This window comes from Nansenia antarctica, assembly GCF_963989245.1.
Source record: "Nansenia antarctica genome assembly, chromosome: 1".
Taxonomy (NCBI): Eukaryota; Metazoa; Chordata; class Actinopteri; order Argentiniformes; family Microstomatidae; genus Nansenia; species Nansenia antarctica.
Genome location: NC_137674.1, coordinates 85,476,798 through 85,502,522, shown reverse-complemented (window position 1 = coordinate 85,502,522; position 25,725 = coordinate 85,476,798). Strand labels below are relative to the sequence as shown.

Genomic DNA, 25,725 nt, shown 5'->3' with positions numbered 1-25,725 from the left:
ATGATGATAATAATAATCATAATAATAATAATAATAATGATAATAATGATAATAATAATAATGATAATAATGATAATAATGATAATAATGATAATGATAATAATAATAATGATAATAATAATAATGATAATAATAATAATGATGATAATAATAATAATGATAACTTTTATTTGTAAAGCGCTTTTCCTACAAACGTTGCAGCTCAAAGTGCTCCATATGTTCAGATATAGGAAAAGTTAGGATATTTATAGCATAGCATAGAGTACAGCACAGTGTTTTATTGTATAGTATAGTAGTATAGTATAGTAGATAGTGTACATAGACTTTATTTATGTAAATAAATATTTATTTATGTTTTTAGTCTTTTTCCAAGCACCAGGGGAGCCCCCCCCTACTAAATTTCGTTCTATGGTACCTGTACTGTATTAATGACAATAAAGACCATTCATTCATTCATGTGCACACATACAGTATGTGTGGATGATGATGATGATGATTATGATGATGATGAGTTTGAGTGTGTGTGTACATGCATGCTTGAATGTATGTTTGATGTATGCATGTACAGGTGTGTGTGTGTTTGTTCTGTGTGTGTGTTCGTCTGCAGAGATGAGATCTCTCTGATGTCTCGTTCATAGCCATGCTGACCGTATGTGTGTGTGTGTGTGTGTGTGTGTGTGTGTGTGTCATAGCGAGGTTGACCGTGTGTGTCTCATACCTGAGGCTGTGTGTGTGTGTGTGTGTGTGTGTGTCTCATAGTCAGGCTGACCGTGTGTGTGAGTGTGTGTGTGTGTGTGTGTGTGTGTGTGTGTGCAGGTCAGTGTGTGTGTGTGTGTGTGTCTCATACCTGAGGCTGACCGTGTGTGTGTGTGTGTGTGTGTGTGCGTGTGTGTGTGCACAGGTCAGTGTGTGTGTGTGTGTGTGTGTGTGTGTGTGTCTCATAGAGAGGCTGACTGTGTGTGTGTGTCTGTGTGTGTGTGTGTGTGTGTGTGTGTGCGTGTGTGTGTGCGCAGGTCAGTGTGTGTGTGTGTGTGTGTGTGTGTGTGTGTCTCATAGAGAGGCTGACTGTGTGTGTGTGTCTGTGTGTGTGTGTGTGTCTCATAGGGAGGCTGTGTGTGTGTGAGCAGGTCAGTGTGATCACTGCAGCCATAGATCAACTTTTATTATGCACCAACATCTCCCCTGTCCTCTCGCCTTGCCACGTCATTCACTCTCTCACACACACACACACACACACACACGCACACACCCTGCTGCCTGGCCAGTCTCTCTCACACACACACACACACACACACCCTGCAGCCTGGCCAGTCTCTCACACACACACACACACACACACACACCCTGCTGCATGGCCAGGGAGGAGAGAAGCATGTTACTGCAACGCGTCTTGGTTGTGTGTGTGTTTATGTTAGTGTGTGTGTGTGTGTGTATGTTAGTGTCTGTGTGTGTGTGTGTTTGTGTTTGAGTGCATGCGTGTATATGTGTGTGTGTATGTGTGTGTGTATGTGCGTGTGTGGATTGCAGAGAAATGATTTCCACTGAGAGAGAGTGAACTACAGATGTTGTTGTCTTACAACAGATTAACGCAACTGTGTGTGTGTGTGTGTGCGTGCGTACGTGTGTGCATGCATGCTTTGTCTGAGGATATGTATATAATATGTACATTAGATCTGTGCGTATGTGCGTGTGCGTATGTGTATGTGTGTGCGTGCCTGTGCGTGTCCGTTTGCACGCCTGTGCATGTGTGTGCATGTGCGTGTGTGTGTGTGTCTGGGTGTGTGCGTGAGTGTGTGTGTGCACGCGCGTGCATGTCTGTGTGTGTGTGTGTGTGCGTCTGTGTGTGTGTGTGTGTGTGCGTGTGTGTGTGTGTATATACGTGTGTGTGTTTGTGTGCGTCTGTGTGTGTGCATGTGTGTGTGTCTGTGTGTGTGTGCGTATGCGTGTGTGTGCGTGTGCGTGTGTGTGTGCGTGTGTGTGTGCATGTGTGTGTGTGTGTGTGCATCTGTGTGTGTGCTCCTCCTGAGATGCTCCCCTCATTAAGCAGCAGCAGACAGGAGTGCAGAGTGTGTGTTTTCAGAGTGTGTGTGTGTGTGTGTGTGTGTGTCTATGTCTGTGTGTGTGTATGTGTGTGTGTGTGTGTGTTTTCACCCTCTGCTACTCCGCCACAAACAGCAGGCACTCCTTCACTTCCCTCTCTCTCTCTCTCCTTTGTGCTCTGTGCCTTTCCTTCTCCCTCCCTCCCCCTCTTCTCCTTCCTCCCTTTCTTCTTACCTCTTCCTCCTCCTCCTCCTCCTCCTCCTCTTCTCTGAGAAACCTCCAGTTTCTACAGTGTAGGAATGTGTTGTTGGTGTGTGTGTGTGTGTCTGTGTCTGTGTCTGTGTCTGTGTCTGTGTCTGTCTGTCTGTGTGTGTGTGTGTGTGTGTGTGTGTGTGTAGTGCAAGGCTGTAGGTGTACTGGTGAGGAGACCAGTGTCTCAGCAGGCCTGCGTCCGATGAATACACACACCAGTAACCACCTGGTTTACGCTGTACGTTTACGCTCATAGTGATGTAGAGAGAGAGAGAAAATAAGTTGTGAGAGTGAGAGAGAGAAGAGAGAGAGAAGAGAGAGAGTGAGAAGAGAGAGAGAAGGGAGGGAGAAGAGAGAGAGAGAAGAGAGGGAAAAGAGAGTGAGAAGGGAGAGAGAGAAGAGAGAGAGAAGAGAGAGAGAAGAGAGAGAGAAGAGAGTGAGAAGAGAGAGAGAAGAGAGAGAAGAGAGAGAGAAGAGAGAGAGAAGAGGGAGAAGAGAGAGAGAAGAGAGAGAGAAGAGAGAGAAGAGAGTGAGAAGAGAGAGAGAAGAGAGTGAGAAGAGAGAGAGAAGAGAGAGAGAAGAGAGAGAGAAGAGAGTGAGAAGAGAGAGAGAAGAGGGAGAAGAGAGAGAGAAGAGAGAGAGAAGAGAGTGAGAAGAGCGTGAGGAGAGAGAGAGAAGAGGGAGAAGAGAGAGAGAAGAGAGAGAGAAGAGAGAGAGAAGAGCGTGAGGAGAGAGAGAAAAGAGAGTGAGAAGAGAGAGAGAAGAGGGAGAAGAGAGAGAGAAGAGAGAGAGAAGAGAGTGAGAAGAGCCTGAGGAGAGAGAGAGAAGAGTGAGAAGAGAGTGAGAAGCAGGGAAAGAGAGAAGGAGAGAAAGAGAGAAAGAGAGAGACCCAGGCAACAGGTACTTATAGGCAATTCCCGTGGATGTGCTAATTCGATAAGGCTGCAGCCGCTTTATCGACCAGCCGGAGCGGTATGGATCTCAGGGCTGGGGGGGGCGGAGCTAAAATGAGATTGTGGAACTCTAAGAGCAGTCTGTATTGAGGGCAAGAGTATGAGAAAGAGAGAGAGAGAGAGAGAGAGAGAGAGAGAGAGAGAGAGAGGGGGGGATAGAAAGAGAGAGAAAGGGGAGAAGACAGAGAGAGAGAGAAGGATAGAAAGAGAGAAGGGTGAGGAAGAGTGGTCAGAGATAGATACAAGAAGGTAGAAGGAGAGAGAGAGAGAGGGGGGAAGGGGTAAGACAGAAAGAAAGAGGGTAGGAGAGGAGGTAGAGATAGAGAAATGGAATAGAGGGTTTAGAGAGAGAGAGGGAGAAAAATGGTAGAGCAGGAGAGAAGGTTAGAGAGAGAGAGAGAGAGAGAGAGAGAGAGAGAGAGATAGGGGAAAAGGGTAGGACAGAAAGAAAGAGGGTAGGAGAGGAGGTAGAGATAGAGAAATGGAATAGAGGGGTTAGATAGAGGGAGAAAAAATGGTAGAGGGGGAGAGAAGGTTGGAGAGAGAGAGAGAGGGGAAAAGGGTAGGACAGAAAGAAAGAGGGTAGGAGAGGAGGAGAGATAGAGAAATGGAATAGAGGGGTTAGAGAGAGGGAGAAAAAATGGTAGAGGGGGAGAGAGAGAGAGAAGAGGGCAGGGGAGGGGGAGCAGCAGCGAGGGGTATTTGAGGATTCATCTCTCTCTCTAATTCCCAGTGGGCTTTGCAGACACACTTGAAAGCTGTGAAGTGCTGTTCTGCCTGTATTCTCCCAGTAATTGGAGGGGTGTCTCTGGGAAGGTGGTGGTTCTGGAGTTGCGATAGTGAGGGAGGTGTGTGTGTGTGTGTGTGTGTGTGTGTGTGTGTGTGTCTGTATGTATGTGGGGGGGGGGGGGGGGGGGGGTATCGCCCTCACAACCTCAGAAACCTGCTACTTCAGGTTTTTTTTTTATCTCCCTTCTCGCTTTCTTTGTCTCCATCTGCCTGCCTGTCTATCTGTCAGTGTGTTTTCAGTTGGTCTGTCTGTCTGTCTGTCTGTTTTAGTCTGTCTGTGTGCCTGTACCCCCTCCCCCCTCCCCCAATCCAACCTTAAAAATGGAAGCAGCATTTAATCATTGATAGGCTTTTCCTTTCTGGTCAGGCAGGCTAGCAGGCAGCTCTCTCTCACACAGATGGTATCAGACCGCCACAGTGCTAGCTGCTTTACCCCCAAGTACCCAGAGTTACCCCCGATTGGGGTCCTATACAAAACACACAAAGAAGAGTTTGTGGAATTCTACAGGTTGTAGATTGTGTGTTGTAATTATATTTTTGTGTTGTTATTATTTAAACATTTTAAGTAAACCGTGTGAAAATCTGTAACTGTGTTTTTTTTCTCAGGATTCTCCACAACCTGGGCATGACGTCATTTCTCTACCTATTTCTGCTTTGTTTGATCACACGTTTACGTCATATATAATGTATTATATGTATTTGAGGAGCCTGTTCTGTATTGAAATAGGGGGAATGGAGTTTCTACCATAAAGCCTTCTGACTGTCGTCATTATCCTAGTACAGTACTGCAGAGTAGAGCTACAACATATTCTCTCCTCTCTCTCTCTTCTCGCCTCTCTCTCTTCTCGCTCCTCTCTCTTCTCTCTCTCTCCTCTCTCTCTCTCTCTCTCTTCTCTTTCTCCTCTCCTCTCTCTCTCTCTTCTCTCTCTCTCCTCTCTCCTCTCTCTCTCTCTCTCCTCTCTCTCTCTCCTCTCCCCTCTCTCTCTCTCTCTTCTCTCTCCTCTCTCTCTTCTCTCTCTCTCTCCTCTCTCTCTCTCTCTTCTCTCTCTCTTCTCTCTCTCTCCTCTCTCTCTTCTCTCTCTCTCTCTCTCTCTCTCTCTCTCTCTCTCTCTCTCTCTCTCTCTCTCTTCTCTCTCATCCCGATCAGAGGGTTTTTTCATTTCCCTGAGGATTATATACCAACCCTGTAGAATAGAAAAAACCCAATCTCCCCCTTTTCGAGAAAACCCATTTTCCCCCTTCTCCACCCCCCCCCCCCCACCCTCCATCCCTCCTGCACCCTCCCCCCCCTCCTGCACCCCTCCCCCATGCACCTTTCCCACAATCCACCCTGGGCTGGATTAATGACCTCGCAAATCACACAACAGACAGCCACTGATTACTCCACCATGCAGACCGCTGCTCTGCGCGTGTGTGTGTGTGTGTGTGTGTGTGTGTGTGTGTGTGTGTGTGTGCGCGTGTGCTGTGCGTGCGTGCATGTATTTATGTCTCTGTGTGTGTGCGTGTGTGCACACGTGTGTGTGTCTGTCTGTCAGTATGTCTGTGTGCTCCAATGAATGAACCCGTGTGTGTGTGTGTGTGTGTGTGTGTGTGTGTGTGTGTGTGTGTGTGTGTGTGCAGGGTGAGTGAGTGTGTGTGTGTGTGTGTGTGCAGGGTGTGTGTGTGCAGGGTGAGTGTGTGTGTGTGTGTGTGTGTGTGTGTGTGTGTGTGTGTGTGTGTGTGTGTGAGTGTGTGTGCAGGGTGAGTGTGAGTGTGTGTGTGTGTGTGTGTGTGTGTGTGTGTGTGAGTGTGTGTGTGTGTGTGTGTGTGCAGGGTGAGTGTGTGTGAGTGTGTGTGTGTGAGTGTGTGTGTGTGTGTGTGTGTGTGTGTGTGTGTGTGTGCAGGGTGTGTGTGTGTGTGTGCAGGGTGTGTGTGTGTGTGAGTGTGTGCAGGGTGAGTGTGTGTGTGTGTGTGTGTGTGTGTGTGTGTGTGTGTGTGTGCAGGGTGAGTGTGTGTGTGTGTGCAGGGTGTGTGAGTGAGTGTGAGTGTGTGTGTGTGTGTGTGTGTGTGTGTGCAGGGTGAGTGTGTGTGTGTGTGTGCAGGGTGTGTGAGTGAGTGTGTGTGTGTGTGTGTGTGTGTGTGTGTGTGCAGGGTGAGTGTGTGTGTGTGTGTGTGTGCAAGGTGAGTGTGTCCTGGGTCTTTGTCTGTCTACGGGGGCAGCAGGTGACTCATCTAGGAAGTTCCTGTCCATTGCCTCTCAGAACCTTACAGAGGAACAGGTCACGTACAAATCAAACAGCGTTTATACGCCTGAACTTGATTAAAAACACGATTAAAGCTATCGAATGTATTATGCAACCGACTGCAGGGAGACAGAGTCAGGAGGACTCTCACACAGACAGACAGAGTCAGGACTCTCACACACACAGACAGAGTCAGGACTCTCACACACACAGACAGAGTCAGGACTCTCACACAGACAGACAGAGTCAGGACTCTCACACAGACAGACAGAGTCAGGACTCTCACACAGACAGACAGAGTCAGGACTCTCACACACACAGACAGAGTCAGGACTCTCACACACACAGACAGAGTCAGGACTCTCACACACACAGACAGAGTCAGGACTCACACAGACAGACAGACAGAGTCAGGACTCTCACACACACAGACAGAGTCAGGACTCTCAAACAGACAGACAGAGTCAGGAGGACTCTCACACACAGACAGAGTCAGGACTCTCACACAGACAGACAGGCAGAGTCAGGACTCTCTCACACACAGACAGAGTCAGGACTCTCACACACACAGACAGAGTCAGGACTCTCACACAGACAGACAGAGTCAGGACTCTCACACACACAGACAGAGTCAGGACTCTCACACAGACAGACAGACAGAGTCAGGACTCTCACACAGACAGACAGAGTCAGGACTCTCACACACACAGACAGAGTCAGGACTCTCACACAGACAGACAGAGTCAGGACTCTCACACACACAGACAGAGTCAGGACTCTCACACAGACAGACAGAGTCAGGACTCTCACACACACAGACAGAGTCAGGACTCTCACACAGACAGACAGAGTCAGGACTCTCACACACACAGACAGACAGAGTCAGGACTCTCACACAGACAGACAGAGTCAGGACTCTCACACAGACAGACAGAGTCAGGACTCTCACACAGACAGACAGAGTCAGGACTCTCACACAGACAGACAGAGTCAGGACTCTCACACAGACAGACAGAGTCAGGACTCTCTCACACACAGACAGAGTCAGGACTCTCACACACACAGACAGAGTCAGGACTCTCACACAGACAGACAGAGTCAGGACTCTCACACAGACAGACAGACAGAGTCAGGACTCTCACACACACAGACAGAGTCAGGACTCTCACACACACAGACAGACAGAGTCAGGACTCTCACACAGACAGACAGAGTCAGGACTCTCAAACAGACAGACAGAGTCAGGACTCTCAAACAGACAGACAGAGTCAGGAGGACTCTCACACAGACAGACAGAGTCAGGACTCTCACACAGACAGACAGAGTCAGGAGGTCTCACACACACAGACAGAGTCAGAAGGACTCACACAGCCGAGCGATGGCGAATGTTTCTTTCCAGTTCTCTAGTTAATGCTGATTATAAAATGGCTCCCTGTAGCGCACCTGCTGCTTGACACAGAGCAGGTCCCCCCCCCCCCCCCCCTCCGTCTCTGGTCCATTGACAATATTGAACAGACCCTTGGGCTCCCCAGTGGACCTCCCCTTCCCTCCCTCCCTCCCTCCCCTGGCTGAGCAGGAGCAGGACAGTCCCAGGCTTCAGTGGGCCCTGCCTGCCTGCTGGCTTAACTAGACAAGCATCTGGATACAGCTGGGACTCCTTCAGTCTGGCTGGGATATACTCTTCCTCTCTCTCTCTGTCTCTCTCTGTTCTAGTGTTAAAGCTATGTTTTTCCATTGTTGAATATTACACTTGGACCTCATTCACAAATGACTCAGAGGTGACATGGGCATTGAGTAGCCCTAGCTGCCTCAACTGTCATTGATGCTATATCTAACTTGATCATTATGTTTTCCTGTATTTCAAAATGATTATAGATTGATGAAGTTAAGATATTTGTGTCACGTTCTAATGCTTTGGTCCTCATGTCGGGATCCGATGTAATGATCAGACTTTTCTTTTGGAAATGAATACATTTCTGCGTTGTTTAAAATCAATGACACATCGCTAACTAGGTAGCAGTGGGGATTACTCACCCAATCCATTGCGTTGTTGCAGTATTTTGGCTTGACTAGCGAGTTTGTGTTGTGATTCTCAACAACGTTGAAACATAGTTCCGTGACCAAATGATCAGACTGTGTCACATTTGCTGTCTTGTAAAAAAAAAAAACATTCGTTTTTCATGGAATTTCACACCAACATTAAGTCTTCTTCTTCTTCTTCTTCTTCTTCTTCTTCTTCTTCTTCTCTGGTTGCAGCTAAGAAAGCAGCAGATGGGTCAGTCATCCCCAACGGCTACTGTGACTTCTGTCTGGGAGGATCTAAGAAGACGGGCTGTCCTGAAGACCTCATCTCCTGTGCAGACTGCGGACGCTCAGGTACTCACACACACACAACCCTGCTAGTCTAACACTCACACACACACACGACCCTGCTAGTCTAACACTCACACACACACGACCCTGCTAGTCTAACAACCCTGCTAGTCTAACAACCCTGCTAGTCTAACATTCAGACAACCCTGCTAGTCTAACAACCCTGCTAGTCTAACATTCAGACAACCCTGCTAGTATAACAACCCTGCTAGTCTAACATTCAGACAACCCTGCTAGTCTAACAACCCTACTAGTCTAACAACCCTGCTAGTCTAACACTCACACATCATGATGGTGATGATGATGATGATGAAGGTGATGATGAAGGTGTTTGTGTGCAGGTCACCCCTCCTGTCTGCAGTTCACAGTGAACATGACGGCGGCGGTGCGTACCTACCGCTGGCAGTGCATCGAGTGCAAGTCCTGCAGCCTGTGTGGAACCTCCGAGAACGACGTAAACACTCACACATAACACATCATCATACGTATAAATGTGTCATGTTCTAATTAGTGTTGTTCCGATACCATTTTTTTATCCCGATCCCGATACCGATACCTGACCGTGCAGTACTTGCCGATACCGAGTACCGATCCGATACCACGGCGTTTGACCTTCCACCCTTTAACTGTCATACCGATACCAGCATTTTTGTGCGTATCGGTGGCCATGCCGATACTAGTATCGGTATCGGAACAACACTAGTTCTAATGCTTTGGTCCTCATGTCGGGATCCGATGTAACGATCTGACTTTTCTTTTAAACTATACTATACTACACTATACGATACTACACCCTAACACCCCTCAAAATGAAACACATACTATACTACACTAATACTATACTATACTATACTACACCCCAACACCCCTCTAAATGAAACACATACTATACTACACTAATACTATACTACACTATACTATACTACACCCCAACACCCCTCTAAATGAAACACATACTATACTACACTAATACTATACTACACTATACTATACTACACTAATACTATACTACACTATACTATACTACACTATACTTTACTACACTTCAACCTCATTAACGTATTTACTTTTCTCTTCCTTGTCTCAGGATCAGTTACTATTCTGTGACGACTGTGACAGAGGTTACCATATGTACTGCCTGAGCCCCCCCATGGCCGAACCCCCCGAGGGTAAGTTCATTCTCTCTGGAGTATAGGTCAATTCTCAAATATAATTTCAATTTACTATTGTATTAAGTAAATGTGAACATCTGAATGGATCTCAACACTGCAGTTTACCGTACTGTAGATGACTGTTGACCAGGGTGGGAGCTGAATAGAGAAACACTCCTTCGTTTAAAAGTGTCTCGGTATAGACTTCATCAGACTGTAGACCATGTGTAGGTTCATAGGCTCATAGGTTTAACCTTCCACCCTTTAACTGTCCACCTCCACCCTTTAACTGTCATCTACACCCTTTAACTGTCATCTCCTCCCTTTAACTGTCATCTCCACCCTTTAACTGTCATCTCCACCCTTTAACTGTCATCTCCACCCTTTAACTGTCATCTCCTCCCTTTAACTGTCATCTACACCCTTTAACTGTCATCTCCACTCTTTAACTGTCATCTCCACCCTTTAACTGTCATCTACACCCTTTAACTGTCATCTACACCCTTTAACTGTCATCTCCACAATTTAACTGTCATCTACACCCTTTAACTGTCATCTCCTCCCTTTAACTGTCATCTCCACCCTTTAACTGTCATCTACACCCTTTAACTGTCATATACACCCTTTAACTGTCATCTCCACAATTTAACTGTCATCTACACCCTTTAACTGTCATCTCCACCCTTTAACTGTCATCTCCACCCTTTAACTGTCATCTACACCCTTTAACTGTCATCTACACCCTTTAACTGTCATCTCCACAATTTAACTGTCATCTCCACCCTTTAACTGTCATCTCCACCCTTTAACTGTCATATACACCCTTTAACTGTCATCTACACCCTTTAACTGTCATCTCCACCCTTTAACTGTCATCTCCTCCCTTTAACTGTCATCTACACCCTTTAACTGTCATCTCCTCCCTTTAACTGTCATCTACACCCTTTAACTGTCATCTCCTCCCTTTAACTGTCATCTACACCCTTTAACTGTCATCTCCTCCCTTTAACTGTCATCTCCACCCTTTAACTGTCATCTACACCCTTTAACTGTCCATCTACACCCTTTAACTGTCATCTACACCCTTTAACTGTCATCTCCACCCTTTAACTGTCATCTACACCCTTTAACTGTCATCTCCTCCCTTTAACTGTCATATACACCCTTTAACTGTAATCTACACCCTTTAACTGTCATCTACACCCTTTAACTGTCATCTACACCCTTTAACTGTCATCTCCACCCTTTAACTGTCATCTACACCCTTTAACTGTAATCTCCTCCCTTTAACTGTCATCTACACCCTTTAACTGTCATCTACACCCTTTAACTGTCATCTACACCCTTTAACTGTCCATCTACACCCTTTAACTGTCATCTCCACCCTTTAACTGTCATCTCCACCCTTTAACTGTCCATCTATACCCTTTAACTGTCATCTCCACCCTTTAACTGTCATCTCCTCCCTTTAACTGTCATCTCCACCCTTTAACTGTCATCTACACCCTTTAACTGTCCATCTACACCCTTTAACTGTCATCTACACCCTTTAACTGTCATCTCCACCCTTTAACTGTCATCTACACCCTTTAACTGTCATCTCCTCCCTTTAACTGTCATCTACACCCTTTAACTGTCATCTACACCCTTTAACTGTCATCTACACCCTTTAACTGTCATCTCCACCCTTTAACTGTCATCTCCACCCTTTAACTGTCATCTCCTCCCTTTAACTGTCATCTACACCCTTTAACTGTCATCTACACCCTTTAACTGTCATCTACACCCTTAAACTGTCCATCTACACCCTTTAACTGTCATCTACACCCTTTAACTGTCATCTCCTCCCTTTAACTGTCATCTCCACCCTTTAACTGTCATCTCCACCCTTTAACTGTCATCTACACCCTTTAACTGTCATCTCCACCCTTTAACTGTCATCTACACCCTTTAACTGTCATCTACACCCTTTAACTGTCATCTCCTCCCTTTAACTGTCATCTCCACCCTTTAACTGTCATCTACACCCTTTAACTGTCATCTACACCCTTTAACTGTCATCTCCACCCTTTAACTGTCATCTCCACCCTTTAACTGTCATCTCCACCCTTTAACTGTCCATCTATACCCTTTAACTGTCATCTCCACCCTTTAACTGTCATCTACACCCTTTAACTGTCATCTCCACCCTTTAACTGTCATCTCCACCCTTTAACTGTCATCTCCACCCTTTAACTGTCATCTCCACCCTTTAACTGTCCATCTACACCCTTTAACTGTCATCTCCACCCTTTAACTGTCATCTCCACCCTTTAACTGTCATCTCCACCCTTTAACTGTCCATCTATACCCTTTAACTGTCATCTCCACCCTTTAACTGTCATCTACACCCTTTAACTGTCATCTCCACCCTTTAACTGTCATCTCCACCCTTTAACTGTCGTCTACACCCTTTAACTGTCCATCTCCACCCTTTAACTGTCATCTCCACCCTTTAACTGTCATCTCCACCCTTTAACTGTCCATCTACACCCTTTAACTGTCATCTCCACTCTTTAACTGTCATCTCCACCCTTTAACTGTCCATCTCCACCCTTTAACTGTCATCTCCTCCCTTTAACTGTCCATCTCCTCCCTTTAACTGTCCATCTCCACCCTTTAACTGTCACCTACACCCTTTAACTGTCATCTCCACAGGGAGCTGGAGCTGCCATCTGTGTCTGCGGCAGCTGAAGGAGAAAGCCTCGGCCTACATCACCCTCACCTAGTCCACCACGCCACACCTCCCATCGCTGGCCCTCAAACCGCCACCCTACGTCAACCTCCCCCACCCCTGTACCCCACCCCTCCATCATGGTAAACGGACTGCACCAACGAGAGAAGATTCTTACATCCACAGAAATGTTTCAGTACCGCTAAAAGGAACCAAATTCCGGTCCCCAGCCCCCTCTCAGTACCACTCTGGTAACCAGGGGCTAACCAGCCCCCCTCCTACCAGCCCCCCCCCCCCCCTCCAAGTTTATTTTTTGACATTGACGGAAGCAGCCGGAAGCAGCTCTCTTCCCATGATGCACCTTACTCCATCCAGGTTCTTACAACTCTGCAGTGGATGTACCAGCTGGTCTCCTGCCTGCCCCTCTGAGCCCTGGCCTACTGCCCCCCCCTGCCACCCCTGCCCCCCCCGCCACCCCGCCACCTCACCCCCATCCCCCTACTACCACCAACACCTTCGACAAACCAGGAACACCCAGCCGTCTGGACTGATCATCGTTAGCCAAACCGTCCTGCCCTCCCCAGGCCCCACCCTCCAGCGTCTGTCTCAGAAGAGGTTGTTTATCTGTCAGCGGCACCACGAGGACCCTCCAGAGGCACGGCGCTCTCAACCCTGGCAGAGGAGAGGACCCCTAACAACCCTGGCAGGCCCCTCAGAGGACCTCAGAGGAGAGAGGAGCTCTAACAACCCTGGTAGGCCCCTCAGATCCCCTCAGATCCCCTAACAACCCTGGCAGGGCCCTCAGATCCCCTAACAACCCTGGCAGGCCCCTGAGAGAGGAGCTCTAACAACCCTGAGGCAAACCTGAACCCCCCAGGCCCCTCAGATCCCCAAACCTGAACTCCTCAGAGGCCCCTCAGATACCCTAACAACCCTAACAACCCTGGCAGCGCCCTCAGGCCCCTCAGATCGCCCAACTACCCTGGTAGGGCCCTCAGGCCCCTCAGATCCCCAAACCTGAACCCCTCAGGCCCCTCAGATCCCCTCAGCGGAGCCCCTAACCAGCTGCTGCTGCTGCTGCCGCTGTGTCAGTAACACACAGTCGCCCACGGCCCAGGCAACAGGGAGCACAAACAGAGGGAGAGGAAGGTCTGTTGTTCAAGGGACGAGGATAAGAGACAGAGGACAGAGGTGGAGACCTGGGAGACTGTGAAGGGACGTGGCTGACATTGACCGGCGCCAGGCCACCGGAGCTGCCATGTCAAAAACTATGTGACTCTGCGACTCTCTATGAGATATCACCTCTTCTTTCTCTTCCCCCTTCTCTTGGGCTTCTTCTTCCACCTCCACCTCCTCCGTCGGCCCCGTTCTACAGGGGCCGAGGAAAGCTGGGTAAACACTCTATTAGGGCACTAATCTGAATCAAGTGTGGCCAAAAGCGTAACTCATCTCATTTGTTGATACCAGCTGTCACAAGGGTCCGACATCTAATCTCAGCTAGCTCAGAGCTAGCGACGGCATCTGATGTCGTCGTGAGAGGAGAGGAAGATGGAGGAGGGTGTTTTATTACTGCTTTGTTATTAGCCACTTCAGATGAAGTTGATTATGAACAACATTTATTTTTCTCTCCCAAGCTGCCAATACTTTATGAGACCGTACTCTCTCTCTCTCCTATGGAAACAACAACAACCGAAAACCCAACAAGAGACTGCTAATGACTGGTGGAGCTTGGTGTATTTTGTCTGTATGTGTGTAGCAAGAATGTACTGTAGGTTTTTTGGTGTGGACAATGCAGATTTTTATGTCTGGCCTTGCCAAGTATGCAAGGACCAAATGCTTTTTTCTTTTTTCTTCTTCTTTTTTTTTTTTTTACATTTTGTTTGTTACTTTACTGTATGTGCATGGTGTTACATTGATGTTTTTAAAAGACATTTTAAGGATGAAAAGTATTTAAGAAAGCACACTTAATTCGCAATAAGTTTGTGACTAACATGGGCAAAGTTGAGTGTGTGTTCATCTGTGTGTGTGTGTGTGTGTGTGTGTGTGTGTGTGTGTGTGTGTGTGTGTGTGTGTGTGTGTGTGTGTGTGTGTGAGTGTGCACGTGTGTGTGTGTGTTTGTGTGTTTGCATGTGTGCGTGTGTGTGTGTGTGTGTGTGTGTGTGTGCGTGTACGTGCGTGTGTGTGTGTGTGTGTGTGTGTGTGTGTGTGTGTGTGTGTAACTGAGAGCCAACCGTAGCCAACCAGGTGCTAGGCAGGACCTACATGGCATGGTCAGGAGTAGGAACAGGCTTATGAAAAAAATCATATTCCTAGAAACACGACGACCACAACTTCCTTTCTGTTCGACCAGACAAACTTAAGCCAGCTTGCGCTGTTTCTCTTCCAAGCCCTTTTTCAAAGAAACCCCCCCCCCATTTTTGTGAAGAAAAAAAAAGTTATAAAATAGAAGTTAAGACACTTTAGTAGAATGAGCTGTGTACTCTCTGCCAGACTGCTTTGCGTGCTAGGACCTGTAATATAATGTGCTTTTTCAAAGAGTAAGCTAACAAGCAGGAGCAGTTGTATTGGGAAAGGCAGCATGTTTGTTTGTGAGCGAGTGACTTATCGTGACGTTAGAATTATAAGGTTCTATCTCCATTTTTGGTCAAAAGTTAGTTTTTTACATAATCTGATCCATTAGGTGTTTATTAATGCCTGTGTGGTGTTATTTTTAAAATGTTTAAATGTTTTAGTTAGTAATTCATAAAATACAAAGGTTCCATCTCACAGAACATAATGGAATGTAAAAACTTTGACGCTCAATATCTGTGAACTACCCTAAACGGAGATAGAACCTTGTAATTTTAAGCTCACGTTATGCCACTACTATTTTTCCAATGATCCCTTCTACCTACAGCTTTAAGTTGGGTGACATTCGCTGTAAATAGATTGTGTCTCTGTCTATGAAATAGGCAAGGTCATTTCACATTTTACCCTTTTACTTGGTGCATATCAAAATATGAGATCCCAAAAACATTTCTGCCTTTTCTAAAATCCTTTTAAATCATTTTGCATTTTATCACCTTTGTATTCGGAGGCTCGCCAGTCATGTAGGCATGTATGATACCAGAGATACTGTTGGTTTCGTACTTTGATACCAATTTCATTTTTAAACACAGTTAATTAGGGATGGTGTCCCCTCTCCCCTCTCCCCTCTTCTCTCCCCTCTCTCCTCTCTCCTCTCCGCTTGTTCTTTTGGATGTTTGTTTTGGGAGGTGTTTTTGTACTGAACATTTTGCACAATGTGTTTGTTTGTTTGTTTGTTTGTTCTGTGCGTGTGTGTGTGCGTGTGTGCTGCGTGCGAGTGAGTGTGTGTGTGTGTGAGAGAGAGAGAGAGAGCAAGAGAGACAGAGAGAGACTATCTCTATCTCTTATAAACTAACTATACGGTCAGACAAAATCGACCCAACGCAGTGAACAGACAGTGTGTTTTGTCAGTAGGGTTGCAAAATGTCCCGTAAGATTGGGAAACTTTCCGATAATTCTATATGGAAAACCCTATGGAAATTATCGGAAAGTTTCCCAAACTTATGAGAGTTTTGCAACCCTAATTGTCAGGATGTTCTCTGTGGCATGCCAACACATCTGAGACTACATTGTTGTCACCAGCTGTCCACGGTTTATAAATCACGCGGTTGGAGTGGATTTCCACATACAGTATGCAAGATTTCTAACCACATCTGTGCATATGAGCGTTACATACTGTCTAAGGCCTGGACTACACGTATATGGATATTTTTCTAAACGCAAATTTTTTTGTACAATTGGGCCTCTCAACTATACGAACAAGGCGTTTTCACTCACATAAACGGAGATTTCTCTAAACGGATAAAAAAGTGATGGATCAGTGTGGTTATGTTAAACGGAGCTGGTGTTGATGCAATGACAATGACGTCAAGCCGTTCACATATGCGCATTGAAGCAAAACGGTTGTCAACAGCAACAACGTTAAGCACCAACTCAACTTCATAGTCAGTCCACACAAAATAATCAGTTTTTGCTTTCTTCTTGGTCGCCATAACTTGCTTTTCTGTCTGTTTTGTACTTTTCTTTTCTGTCTGTTTCAAAGAGTTTGGTCTGTTTACGTTTTGAGTAACTGCCGCCGTTTGATTACAACTGACTGCGCATGCCCATAACTTCTAATCTACGGTATTTTTTTTTACTCAATGTGTTTTTTATTTAGTTTTCAGAGACATTACAGTTTAATCTACGGTATTTGACAGATCGTGTTCAGTTTTGGCTCTTCGTATGGACAGAGATATGTTTGTGGTGTGGACAGAGTTTTTTTTTTAAACGAGGACGAAAATATCTGCTTAAAAAAAATATCCATATAGATGTCATCTAGGCCTAAATGAGGCCCCCGACCCCAGTCAAGATAGACAACGCTTTGACAAACCCCCCTTTTTCTACCCATGTGGCCAATCTTCCCTGTTTCATCATGTTAAAGTGTTCCACCGATATAGAATCAAATTTGTTTTAATCGCTGGGATTTGAAAAGACTAGGCCCGAAAGTGACTGACTGACTGGTGATTTGTGTGAGTGACTTGAACTTGTAAATGTCGAACTGATAAAAAAAAAAAGCCTTTACTTTTGAATATTTTCTTGGCACTTAGGAAGACTTAGGTGGAGTCTTTAAATACTTTGATTGTACCGATCTGCAGATATGCAGTGGAGGAGCAAGTACCTGCTAGATGATGGAGGAGGATGATGGGAGTCTGATGTCACATTTGACCTTTGACACCTAGAGCTGAAAGGGGCGGGGGGTTTAGGGGGACTCGCCGTTCCCCACTCCTACCCCCCGGCCCCCACCCCCCCACTCCTCATTATCAGGTGTCGGTGGTGGGGGTCGGGGGGTTGTATAGGAGATCCAGACTTTTTGGCGGCCAGTCCTCAGTTGAAGCAGGATTCAGCCTTCTTGTAAGTTGTCGTGGTGTGATCTTGCTTGCACTTTTCTTTCCCAAATAATACATTTACCTGCGTCTGTGTGTGCGTGCGTGTGTGTGTGTGAGTGCGTGTGTTCACATTTCTATCCTTTCTTGTAAATGTCTGCTGTAAAAGAAACACTGGATAAAATGGAATTTGTTTGTATTTACCCCCCAAGGAGATCAAATCCTACTTTTTTTTTCTTTCCTACCTGGGAATGCTTTGAAATATCGACTGCAATTGCATAAGCTGTCAACGCCGCTGTCATCCATTCATTGTAAATTCATTTGGCTTTCTCAAGGCACCCAAATCCCCCAGTTCTTCTCTCCTCCTGACTCATTTTCCATTAAAAAGATGAGAAATAAAAGTTGTACTCCTGAGGTGGCTGTTTGATGTCTGTCTGTCGCAGAGCTGCTGATCGGCGGCCATTTTGATGTGTTGTTGTTGTTGTTGGTGTGTTCCTACGTTCATGATGAACACACCAGAAGCTCCTTGGCTGTTGTTGTATAGCTAGCTATGTACTTGTGTTATTTTTTTGCAAGGATGGCACCTTTGAGCTTGGAGCCATACTCAAATGTAAGGTATTTGTCCCTCTAGAGTCTAGACAGTGGTGTCGTCTACGTGATACGCAGGACTACGCCGTATACCCACTAGGAAAGGCCAAGGATTTCCATATACCCACTTAAAAATGTGTGAGGATACGTAACAACATTTGTGACAGAACTTTCACACTTTCATTCATAAAATTCACCCCGTCTGTGTTACGAAGCACTTGAATTTTGGACCATTGGGACTGACTATAGCGTCATATACCATCAACGACAGATGATGACATGTCAAAATGCAGCACTATCATGCACAGATCAGCCTTATAACATGTAATGTTAGATATATATAACGTTAGACAGGGAACGGAGATGTATTTTTATGGCGTTCCGAAATGAACGATATGAGGCTGGGAGGGAAAAACCACAGTATATATACCCACTAGAAAACACTAGACTACACCAATGCGTCTAGAGACTTCCTACAGTATGACAGAGTACGAGTGCTGTGTATGTTCTCTGTGAGCTGAAATCCTGGTATATGTGGAAATGATGTTTGAGACTGGGCATACGTATGTCTGAAGCATGGGGGAGTGAAGCAAATAATGAATTATATATTCTTTTTTTTGTTTTTTTCTACCTTCAAGAAGCCAGAATCATCACTAGTGCTCCCTGTGTTCGTTGGGGAGTGTATATCTAACCGTATGCTTGGAGACTGATTCCTTAATCCACCTCCTGGCCTACCCAGAATTCTGTAATATCCCCCCACCACCTCACACACACACACACCATCGCACACACACCCCTCACACACACACACACACCCATCCCCAAAAATCAACACAGACCTCAGCCCCCCCTCCCTCTCTGAGGTTCATTACCCTGACCTCCGTCTCCCTTTCCTCCATCTCCAAGGATGTCTGTGTTCTCTGTGTTCTCTGTGTGTGTGTGTGTGTGTGTGTGTGTGTGTGTGTGTGTATGTGTCTGTGTGTGTCTGTGTGTGTGTGTCTGTGTCTATGTGTCTGTGTGTGTCTGTGTGTGTGTGTGTCTGTGTCTATGTGTGTGTGTGTGTGTGTTCTGTGTCTGTATGTGTGTGCGTGTGTGTGTCTGTGTTCTGTGTGTGTGTGTGTGTGTGTGTATATGTGTGTGTGTGTGTGTGTGTGTGTGTGTGTGTGTGTGTGTGTGTCTGTGTGTGTGTGTGTGTGTGTGTGTGTGTCTGTGTGCGTGTGGGGGTGCATGTGTGTGTTTGTGTTTGGGAGGGAGGGGGGAGGAAGGAGGGGAGGGAGGGGGGAGGGGGGATTGAGACTCCCAGCCAATTACCACATCCACCAGACAGACTCAGACTGCCTTCGTTGCCAGCCAATCAGAGGAGGGCTGCGCATTGCTGGGCCTGAGGTGGTTGCCATGGTAACTGGGGCTGTTTGCATGGTGGCTGATGGAAGGGTGATGGATTACAGTAATGGTGTGTGTGTGGGGGGGGAGGGGGGGGGGGGAGTCATACATAAATATATTGGAAATGTACGAAGCCATCTAAAAATGAATTGAGCTTAAAAAGAGAGAGAGGGATGTTATGAAGGGGGGTATTAAGTGATGGGGGTTAGTTTAATTTGGCCTTTTCTTCTTATGTCTGTCTGTCTGTCTTATAGACTGCCTTTGGGAGAGATATGTGTGTCTTCTAGAACAGTCTTGAATGCGATTCACATTTAGTCTCCTCAAGGTAACCAGACATGCTCTTACACCCTCCCAGCCCACTGTACCCTCCCAGCATTGCGGTTACTGTCGTTCAGAGCAGCCCTGCCACGCACGTACTGTTGGGAGATGCCCAAGGAATTGCCAATGTGTGCAACATCTTGCTTGTTCATGTTTCCAGTAAGCTCTGATATCCCTGTGGCAACAGCATAACGCTCATGGAATATTATCTATTTTCATTGTTTAACACTAGAACAGCCATGAGTAAAGAAAAATGTTATATTTGTGCACTCGATCAATCAATTTCAGGACCCTCCTTTCATGACTTTTCCTAGATATGTGCGTTCTACCACCCAGTATCCTTACATTTTCTAAATCACATCAGGATAAGCTAGTATAAAGCTATTTTGATGTATTTCTGTGTAGGAAGCAGGCTAATTTACAAGTGGCCAAATGGTGGTCTTTGTGTGTAAATAGCAGCTTGAACATTGTAAAGACTATGGTTATTTAACCACCGAAGCGGCTCTTATAGTAGGTCAAAAAGGCACGGCTGTTCTAGTGTTAACTCGTGGTTTAAATATCACACTTAATCAGTCATTCTGTTTCCCTGATGATATGATATACTCTGGCCACAATTTTTTACCAAATTCATGCTTTAAACACACAACCTTAAGTGTGGTTATTATAGGTTCTGATCACAGAAATCATAATATGAATATTGCTGATGCCTAAAAACGTGATAAAAGTCTACGCAAATCTCATGAAGCCATCTTAACAAACGAATGACTTGGTTATTATAAACTATAATTGCGCTTAATCACATTCATTGACTTGTTCCTCGTGTTCTGTGATATATTTAATGAAGGTTAAGCAAAGTTAAGACTGTGTGTGTTCTTGGATTATTGCTCATCACCACCTGAAGCATTGAGACAAAGATAAACATAAATTGTAAGAGCACACCCTATCGCTTGTACCACCTACAGTAGATGACTGTGTATACTGGGTACATACTGTATATTTGCACTAATACTGTCAGGATTTAGGAATGTGGTTCCATTGGGACAAAACACCCCAAATCTGAGCCAAATACGCCATCTAGTGGCAGAACATCAGAACTGCATCTGCCTCCCTCACACAAAGTACACTCATGTACTACCCCACACATGGTTATAAAAGCACAGGATTGGTCTTAGTATGGCTCTACATGTCCATTTACATTCTTGTTGCGGAGTGTGTACGTATAAGTGTGTACTTGATGAAGAGGTTGGCTAATGGAACGCAGTGATACAGAGGCAGTGAGATAGTCTGTGAATTACACATCTACACACACAACTACACAGACACAGACACAGACACACACACACACACAGACACACACACACACACACACACACACACTTCACTTCTTTTTTACAATGGAGCTTTACCTTGACAGAAGAGACTGTGGAGAATGAGAGAGGGTGTGTGTGTGTGTGTGTGTGTGTGTGTGTGTCTGTGTGTGTGTGTGTGTGTGTGTGTCTGTGTCGTGTGTGTGTGTACTTTGGTGAGATGTCATCGCCTCCCCCCCCACCCATCGATTGGGGAAAACAAACCAGCGCTCATTGTTTGTTCCAGTTGAAAATACTAAAATCATAACCGAATGCTCATACATACTGCAGCCTGTTTAGTAGGTCTGTCATTCTCTGTTTATGGTAACATGGTTTTCTTTCCATGCAATATTCATGACACTTTTGGCTTTAACACTAGAACAGCCGTGCCTATTGTACCTACTATAAGAGCCGCCTCGGAGGTCAAATGACCATAGTCTTTACAATGGGAAGCTGCTACTTACACACAACGACCACTAGTGGGCACGTTTTGTAAATTAGCCTGCCTCTTACACAGAAAAACTGCAAAATAGCTTTATAGAATAGAATAGAATAGACTTTATTGTCGTTGTACAGTTGCCTATACAATGAAATTGTAGTGGTTCTTCTGAAGGTGCAAAAAACAGAAAACATATTCACATATTCACAAACATATACACATATAACATATCACAAATATTACACACTAGACAATTAAAAAGCGAAAATGCTATAAAACAAGCTAAGAGACATATATACTTATACTAGCTTATCCTGATGTGATGTTCAAAATGTAAGGATACTGGGTGGTAGAACACCACATATCTAGGAAAAGTCATGAAAGGAGGGTCCTGAAATTTGATTGAGTGCAAAGATATACTTTCTTTTTTTTTACTCACTTGGTCAAATGACCCCACCCACGGCTGTTCTAGTGTTAATGACCCCACCCAGGGCTGTTCTGGTGTTAATGACCCCACCCATGGCTGTTCTAGTGTTAATGACCCCACCCATGGCTGTTCTAGTGTTAACGACCCCACTCATGGCTGTTCTAGTGTTAACGACCCCACCCATGGCTGTTCTGGTGTTAATGACCCCACCCATGGCTGTTCTAGTGTTAAATGACCCCCCATGGCTGTTCTAGTGTTAATGACCCCACTCATGGCTGTTCTAATGTTAACGACCCCACCCATGGCTGTTCTAGTGTTAACGACCCCACCCATGGCTGTTCTAGTGTTAACAACCCCACCCACGGCTGTTCTAGTGTTAAATGACCCCACCCATGGCTATTCTAGTGTTAACGACCCCACCCATTGCTGTTCTAGTGTTAATGACCCCACCCATGGTTGTTCTAGTGTTAATGACCCCACCCACGGCTGTTCTAGTGTTAAATGACCCCACCCATGGCTGTTCTAGTGTTAACGACCCCACCCATGGCTGTTCTAGTGTTAACGACCCCACCCGTGGCTGTTCTAGTGTTAAGAAGGCAGCTGCATTGTCCGAATGTTTCATTTCACAATTCCCCTTCAGCACTGTTGCAACATTCACGTCCCATAGGGCTTCTGACACACATAAGTACGACCAGAGTTGAGACCAGGGTTGAGACCAGGCCAAAGCCGCTGCCCTGACCCCACGACCCCAACCAGTACACTCTTGAATCCCTGGGAAACCAACATATGACCATATAGTTGCATAACCGCTGCTCAGATAGTGAATGTGACTGGCTCTACAGTACGCAACAACACCAACTGCCACACCACTGCCACCATCAAACACATGTCTGCCGTTACAAACATTTGAGGGTCCTCTCGTTGTCTCCAGATAGAGGAGTTGGGTTAGATTAACCTGTTGAATCAAATGTTGAAGGATGAAAAACAAAGTACTGTATTATTATCCATGTTTAATGTGTCAGGCAAAGACATTGAACTCCCCTTGCTCTTGTGTTCAACGTGCTCTTGGGGTTCTGTTAATTCTCATCCAAAATGGCACCTTCAGAAATGGAACTCAACACACACATTGATTCGATGTTTTTCATTGACCTAACAATATGCTGTACAGTGCTGTGTGATTGTTATTGCTAGGGATTGATAAATGTTGTTCTTTGGATAAACTGCCACAAATACACTCACAATGAAAGCCTTCCTATTGAAGACAAAAATACAAATACAAATCAATGAATCTAGTAAATACCACTTCACATATTATAACACAGACATAGATGCAGCAAAACAGAGCAGTACAAAAAACACAGTAAAAAGTAGCAACTGCTTTATTTACACACTTATAGGGAGATTAAATGTGAATCTATTTGTGACCTTCACGTGTCAAAGAACCGCAGATACCGAGGGAGCGTGTGAAAAGGGGAGGTGGAGAAAGGTAAAGGCGGCAGTATAAAATACACAGTCTCCGCTCAAAACACATCTCAGCGCCACGGTGAGCAGACCTCGCTAGTCGTTGTGTGTGAAAACAACTCCCAGACAAAGCCCAGAAGGTAAGAATCACATCCAGTGAGAGAACCTGACCAGCAAGAAGGCCTAGTACCGTAACCTCTCAGCGATGCGGGTCACAGCAGCCATCGCATGTGTCCTGCTGGCTCTGTCCCTGTCCTGGGTAGAGGGGGACGTGGTGGTCCGTTTCCATGACGTCCCAGAGTGTCTAGAATACTTCTACCTGGGGAAGGTCCCAGAGCTGGGGGCTGCCGCCCCTGACAACGCCCGCCTGTGCCAACGCTTCGACAACCAGTACCACTTCGCCACCCTGTATGACACCCACCGCCGCATCGCCGTCTACTCCGCCTACTACTTCCAGCCCAGCGACGGGGGGGGCAGGGAGAGCCGCTGGTTTGTGGAGCCACAGGTGGGTGAGAGGAGAGGAGGAGGAGGAGGAGGAGGAGGAGGTCAGTTCACTCGAACGTCGACGACCGCTTTTGATCCTCCGTAACCCGTTTAAGTCGTCCTGTGTGGAGTTGAGTAGCGACACTCAAATGGATTCAAAACAAATAGACTGTTGGTGTAAGAAGAGATATGGTGGAAACCGAACCACAAGCCAATGCTTAGCCTACACCATGGCTGTATGCTTTTAATATCCATTAGGGGAGTGCACAAGTTCACACTTCAGGAGAAGGGCGCAGAGGCGAGATGCAGCATAGAAGTGTAGCTGTAGGCCCTTGTACAGTGCCCTGCATACAGTAAGTAATGGGACAGTGTAGGCCTTGTACAGTGCCCTGCATACAGTAAAGTATTGGGACATATTATGTTCTTCTTTTGGCTCTGCACTCAGTGTGTACACTTGACGAACCAGAAACACCGGTGAAGCCAATTGAGTGCAAAGATATAACTTTTCTTTTTACTCACATGGGTCAAATGACCCCTTGTGGCTGATTAAGTGTTGCATGGGGTTATAACAGCAGTCTATGTTTCTGTTGCTCCCAGCTAGTGGACAGTTCGTGGGGTGCAGAGATGAAGGACGGCTACTGGCTGGGGAGGGACAACCCTGATGTCTACCTGGGGGAGAGGCAGGCTCTCAACGAGGACTACACCCACTCTGGCTTCGACCGCGGCCATCTCAACCCAAACGGACACCACGCAGGTGACTGGTTATTATTGTCCCCTCATTTCTTAGAACTGTGTTGATGAAAGACTGAATTGTGCTGAAGTGAACTTGAACAAGCCGTTTGACACTAGAACAGCCATGCGTGTGAGTCATTTCTTTTTTTAAATCTTTGCACTCAATCAAATTTCAGGACCCTCCTTTCATGACTTTTCCTAGATATGTGGTGTTCTACCACCCAGTATCCTTACATTTTCAAAATCACATCAGGATAAGGTAGTATAAAGCTATTTTGTAGTTATTCTGTGTAGGAGGAGGCAGGCTAATTTACAAGGCGTTGTGTGTAGGTAGCACCTTCCCATTGTAAAGACTATGGTCATTTGACCCTCCAGGCGACTCTTATAGTAGGTAAACTAGACACGGCTGTTCTAGTGTTAAACTCTTTCTTCTCTGTCTCCTTCTTACTTAACCTGGACACTCCTCCACCTCCTCACAGTCCCCAGTCGTAACGCGACCTTCACCCTCACCAACGTGGTGCCTCAGAACCCCAAGATGAACCAGGGCGCCTGGCAGAAACACGAGTCCCAGCTGACCGAGCTGTTCCGCGCGCAGTGCGCCCGCGCTTACGTGCTGGTGGGCGCCGTCCCCTCCGTCGACCACTGGATCGTCAAGAACAACGTCCAGCGCGTCAACGTCCCCGACTACGTCTGGAACGCCCACTGCTGCGTGGACTCCAACGGCAGGCCTGTCCACAGCGGCGGCGCCACGGCCCTCAACACCGAGGAGAACCGGGTGGAACAGCTCTCGTTGCCCGAGCTGAACGCCTTCCTGCAGCACTACACAGATACACCAGTAGGGGAGCTGTTTCACAACAACTGCCAGGCATTGTAGGTAGAGTTTTTCTTTGGTGTAAGTGGGTAGGAGTTGGTAGAGATTGGAGCCGATAACAACCATTAATACAGTGTCAAGACAGATTTGGATTAGGTTTGGATTGATGGTAGATTCATCTAATCTATCTAAGCAATGTATTATTCTACCTGATGTGATATTCATTTGAGGATGTGGTGAGAGATGCGAAGAACCTTTTTGTATTGGTCCTGTGCTTCCGACTGTGAGAATTAAATGACACAACAACAACAACAAC

At 46.1% G+C, this 25,725-nt stretch overlaps 2 protein-coding genes across 2 annotated transcripts in view; both read left to right on the top strand.

The window, feature by feature from the left end:
• The window catches only part of dpf1 (double PHD fingers 1), a gene marked incomplete at its 3' end in the record, with an annotated part of 68,789 nt that extends 56,241 nt beyond the window's left edge, over positions 1-12,548 (top strand). The window contains exons 9-12 of the mRNA XM_080543238.1: positions 8,513-8,632; positions 8,971-9,083; positions 9,717-9,798; positions 12,478-12,548. Of these exons, the coding sequence (XP_080399364.1) occupies positions 8,513-8,632; positions 8,971-9,083; positions 9,717-9,798; positions 12,478-12,548 (386 nt within the window). The remainder of the gene's footprint in view (positions 1-8,512; positions 8,633-8,970; positions 9,084-9,716; positions 9,799-12,477) is intronic.
• An 11,019-nt stretch (positions 12,549-23,567) lies between these two features.
• Positions 23,568-25,472, top strand: LOC308153528 (endonuclease domain-containing 1 protein; the record flags this gene model as incomplete). Its single annotated transcript, XM_080526696.1, has 3 exons — positions 23,568-23,888; positions 24,464-24,620; positions 25,078-25,472. Exons 1-3 carry the CDS (start codon positions 23,589-23,591, stop codon positions 25,470-25,472), a joined length of 852 nt encoding a protein of 283 aa, XP_080382822.1. The 5' UTR covers positions 23,568-23,588.
• Positions 25,473-25,725: the final 253 nt, after the last annotated feature.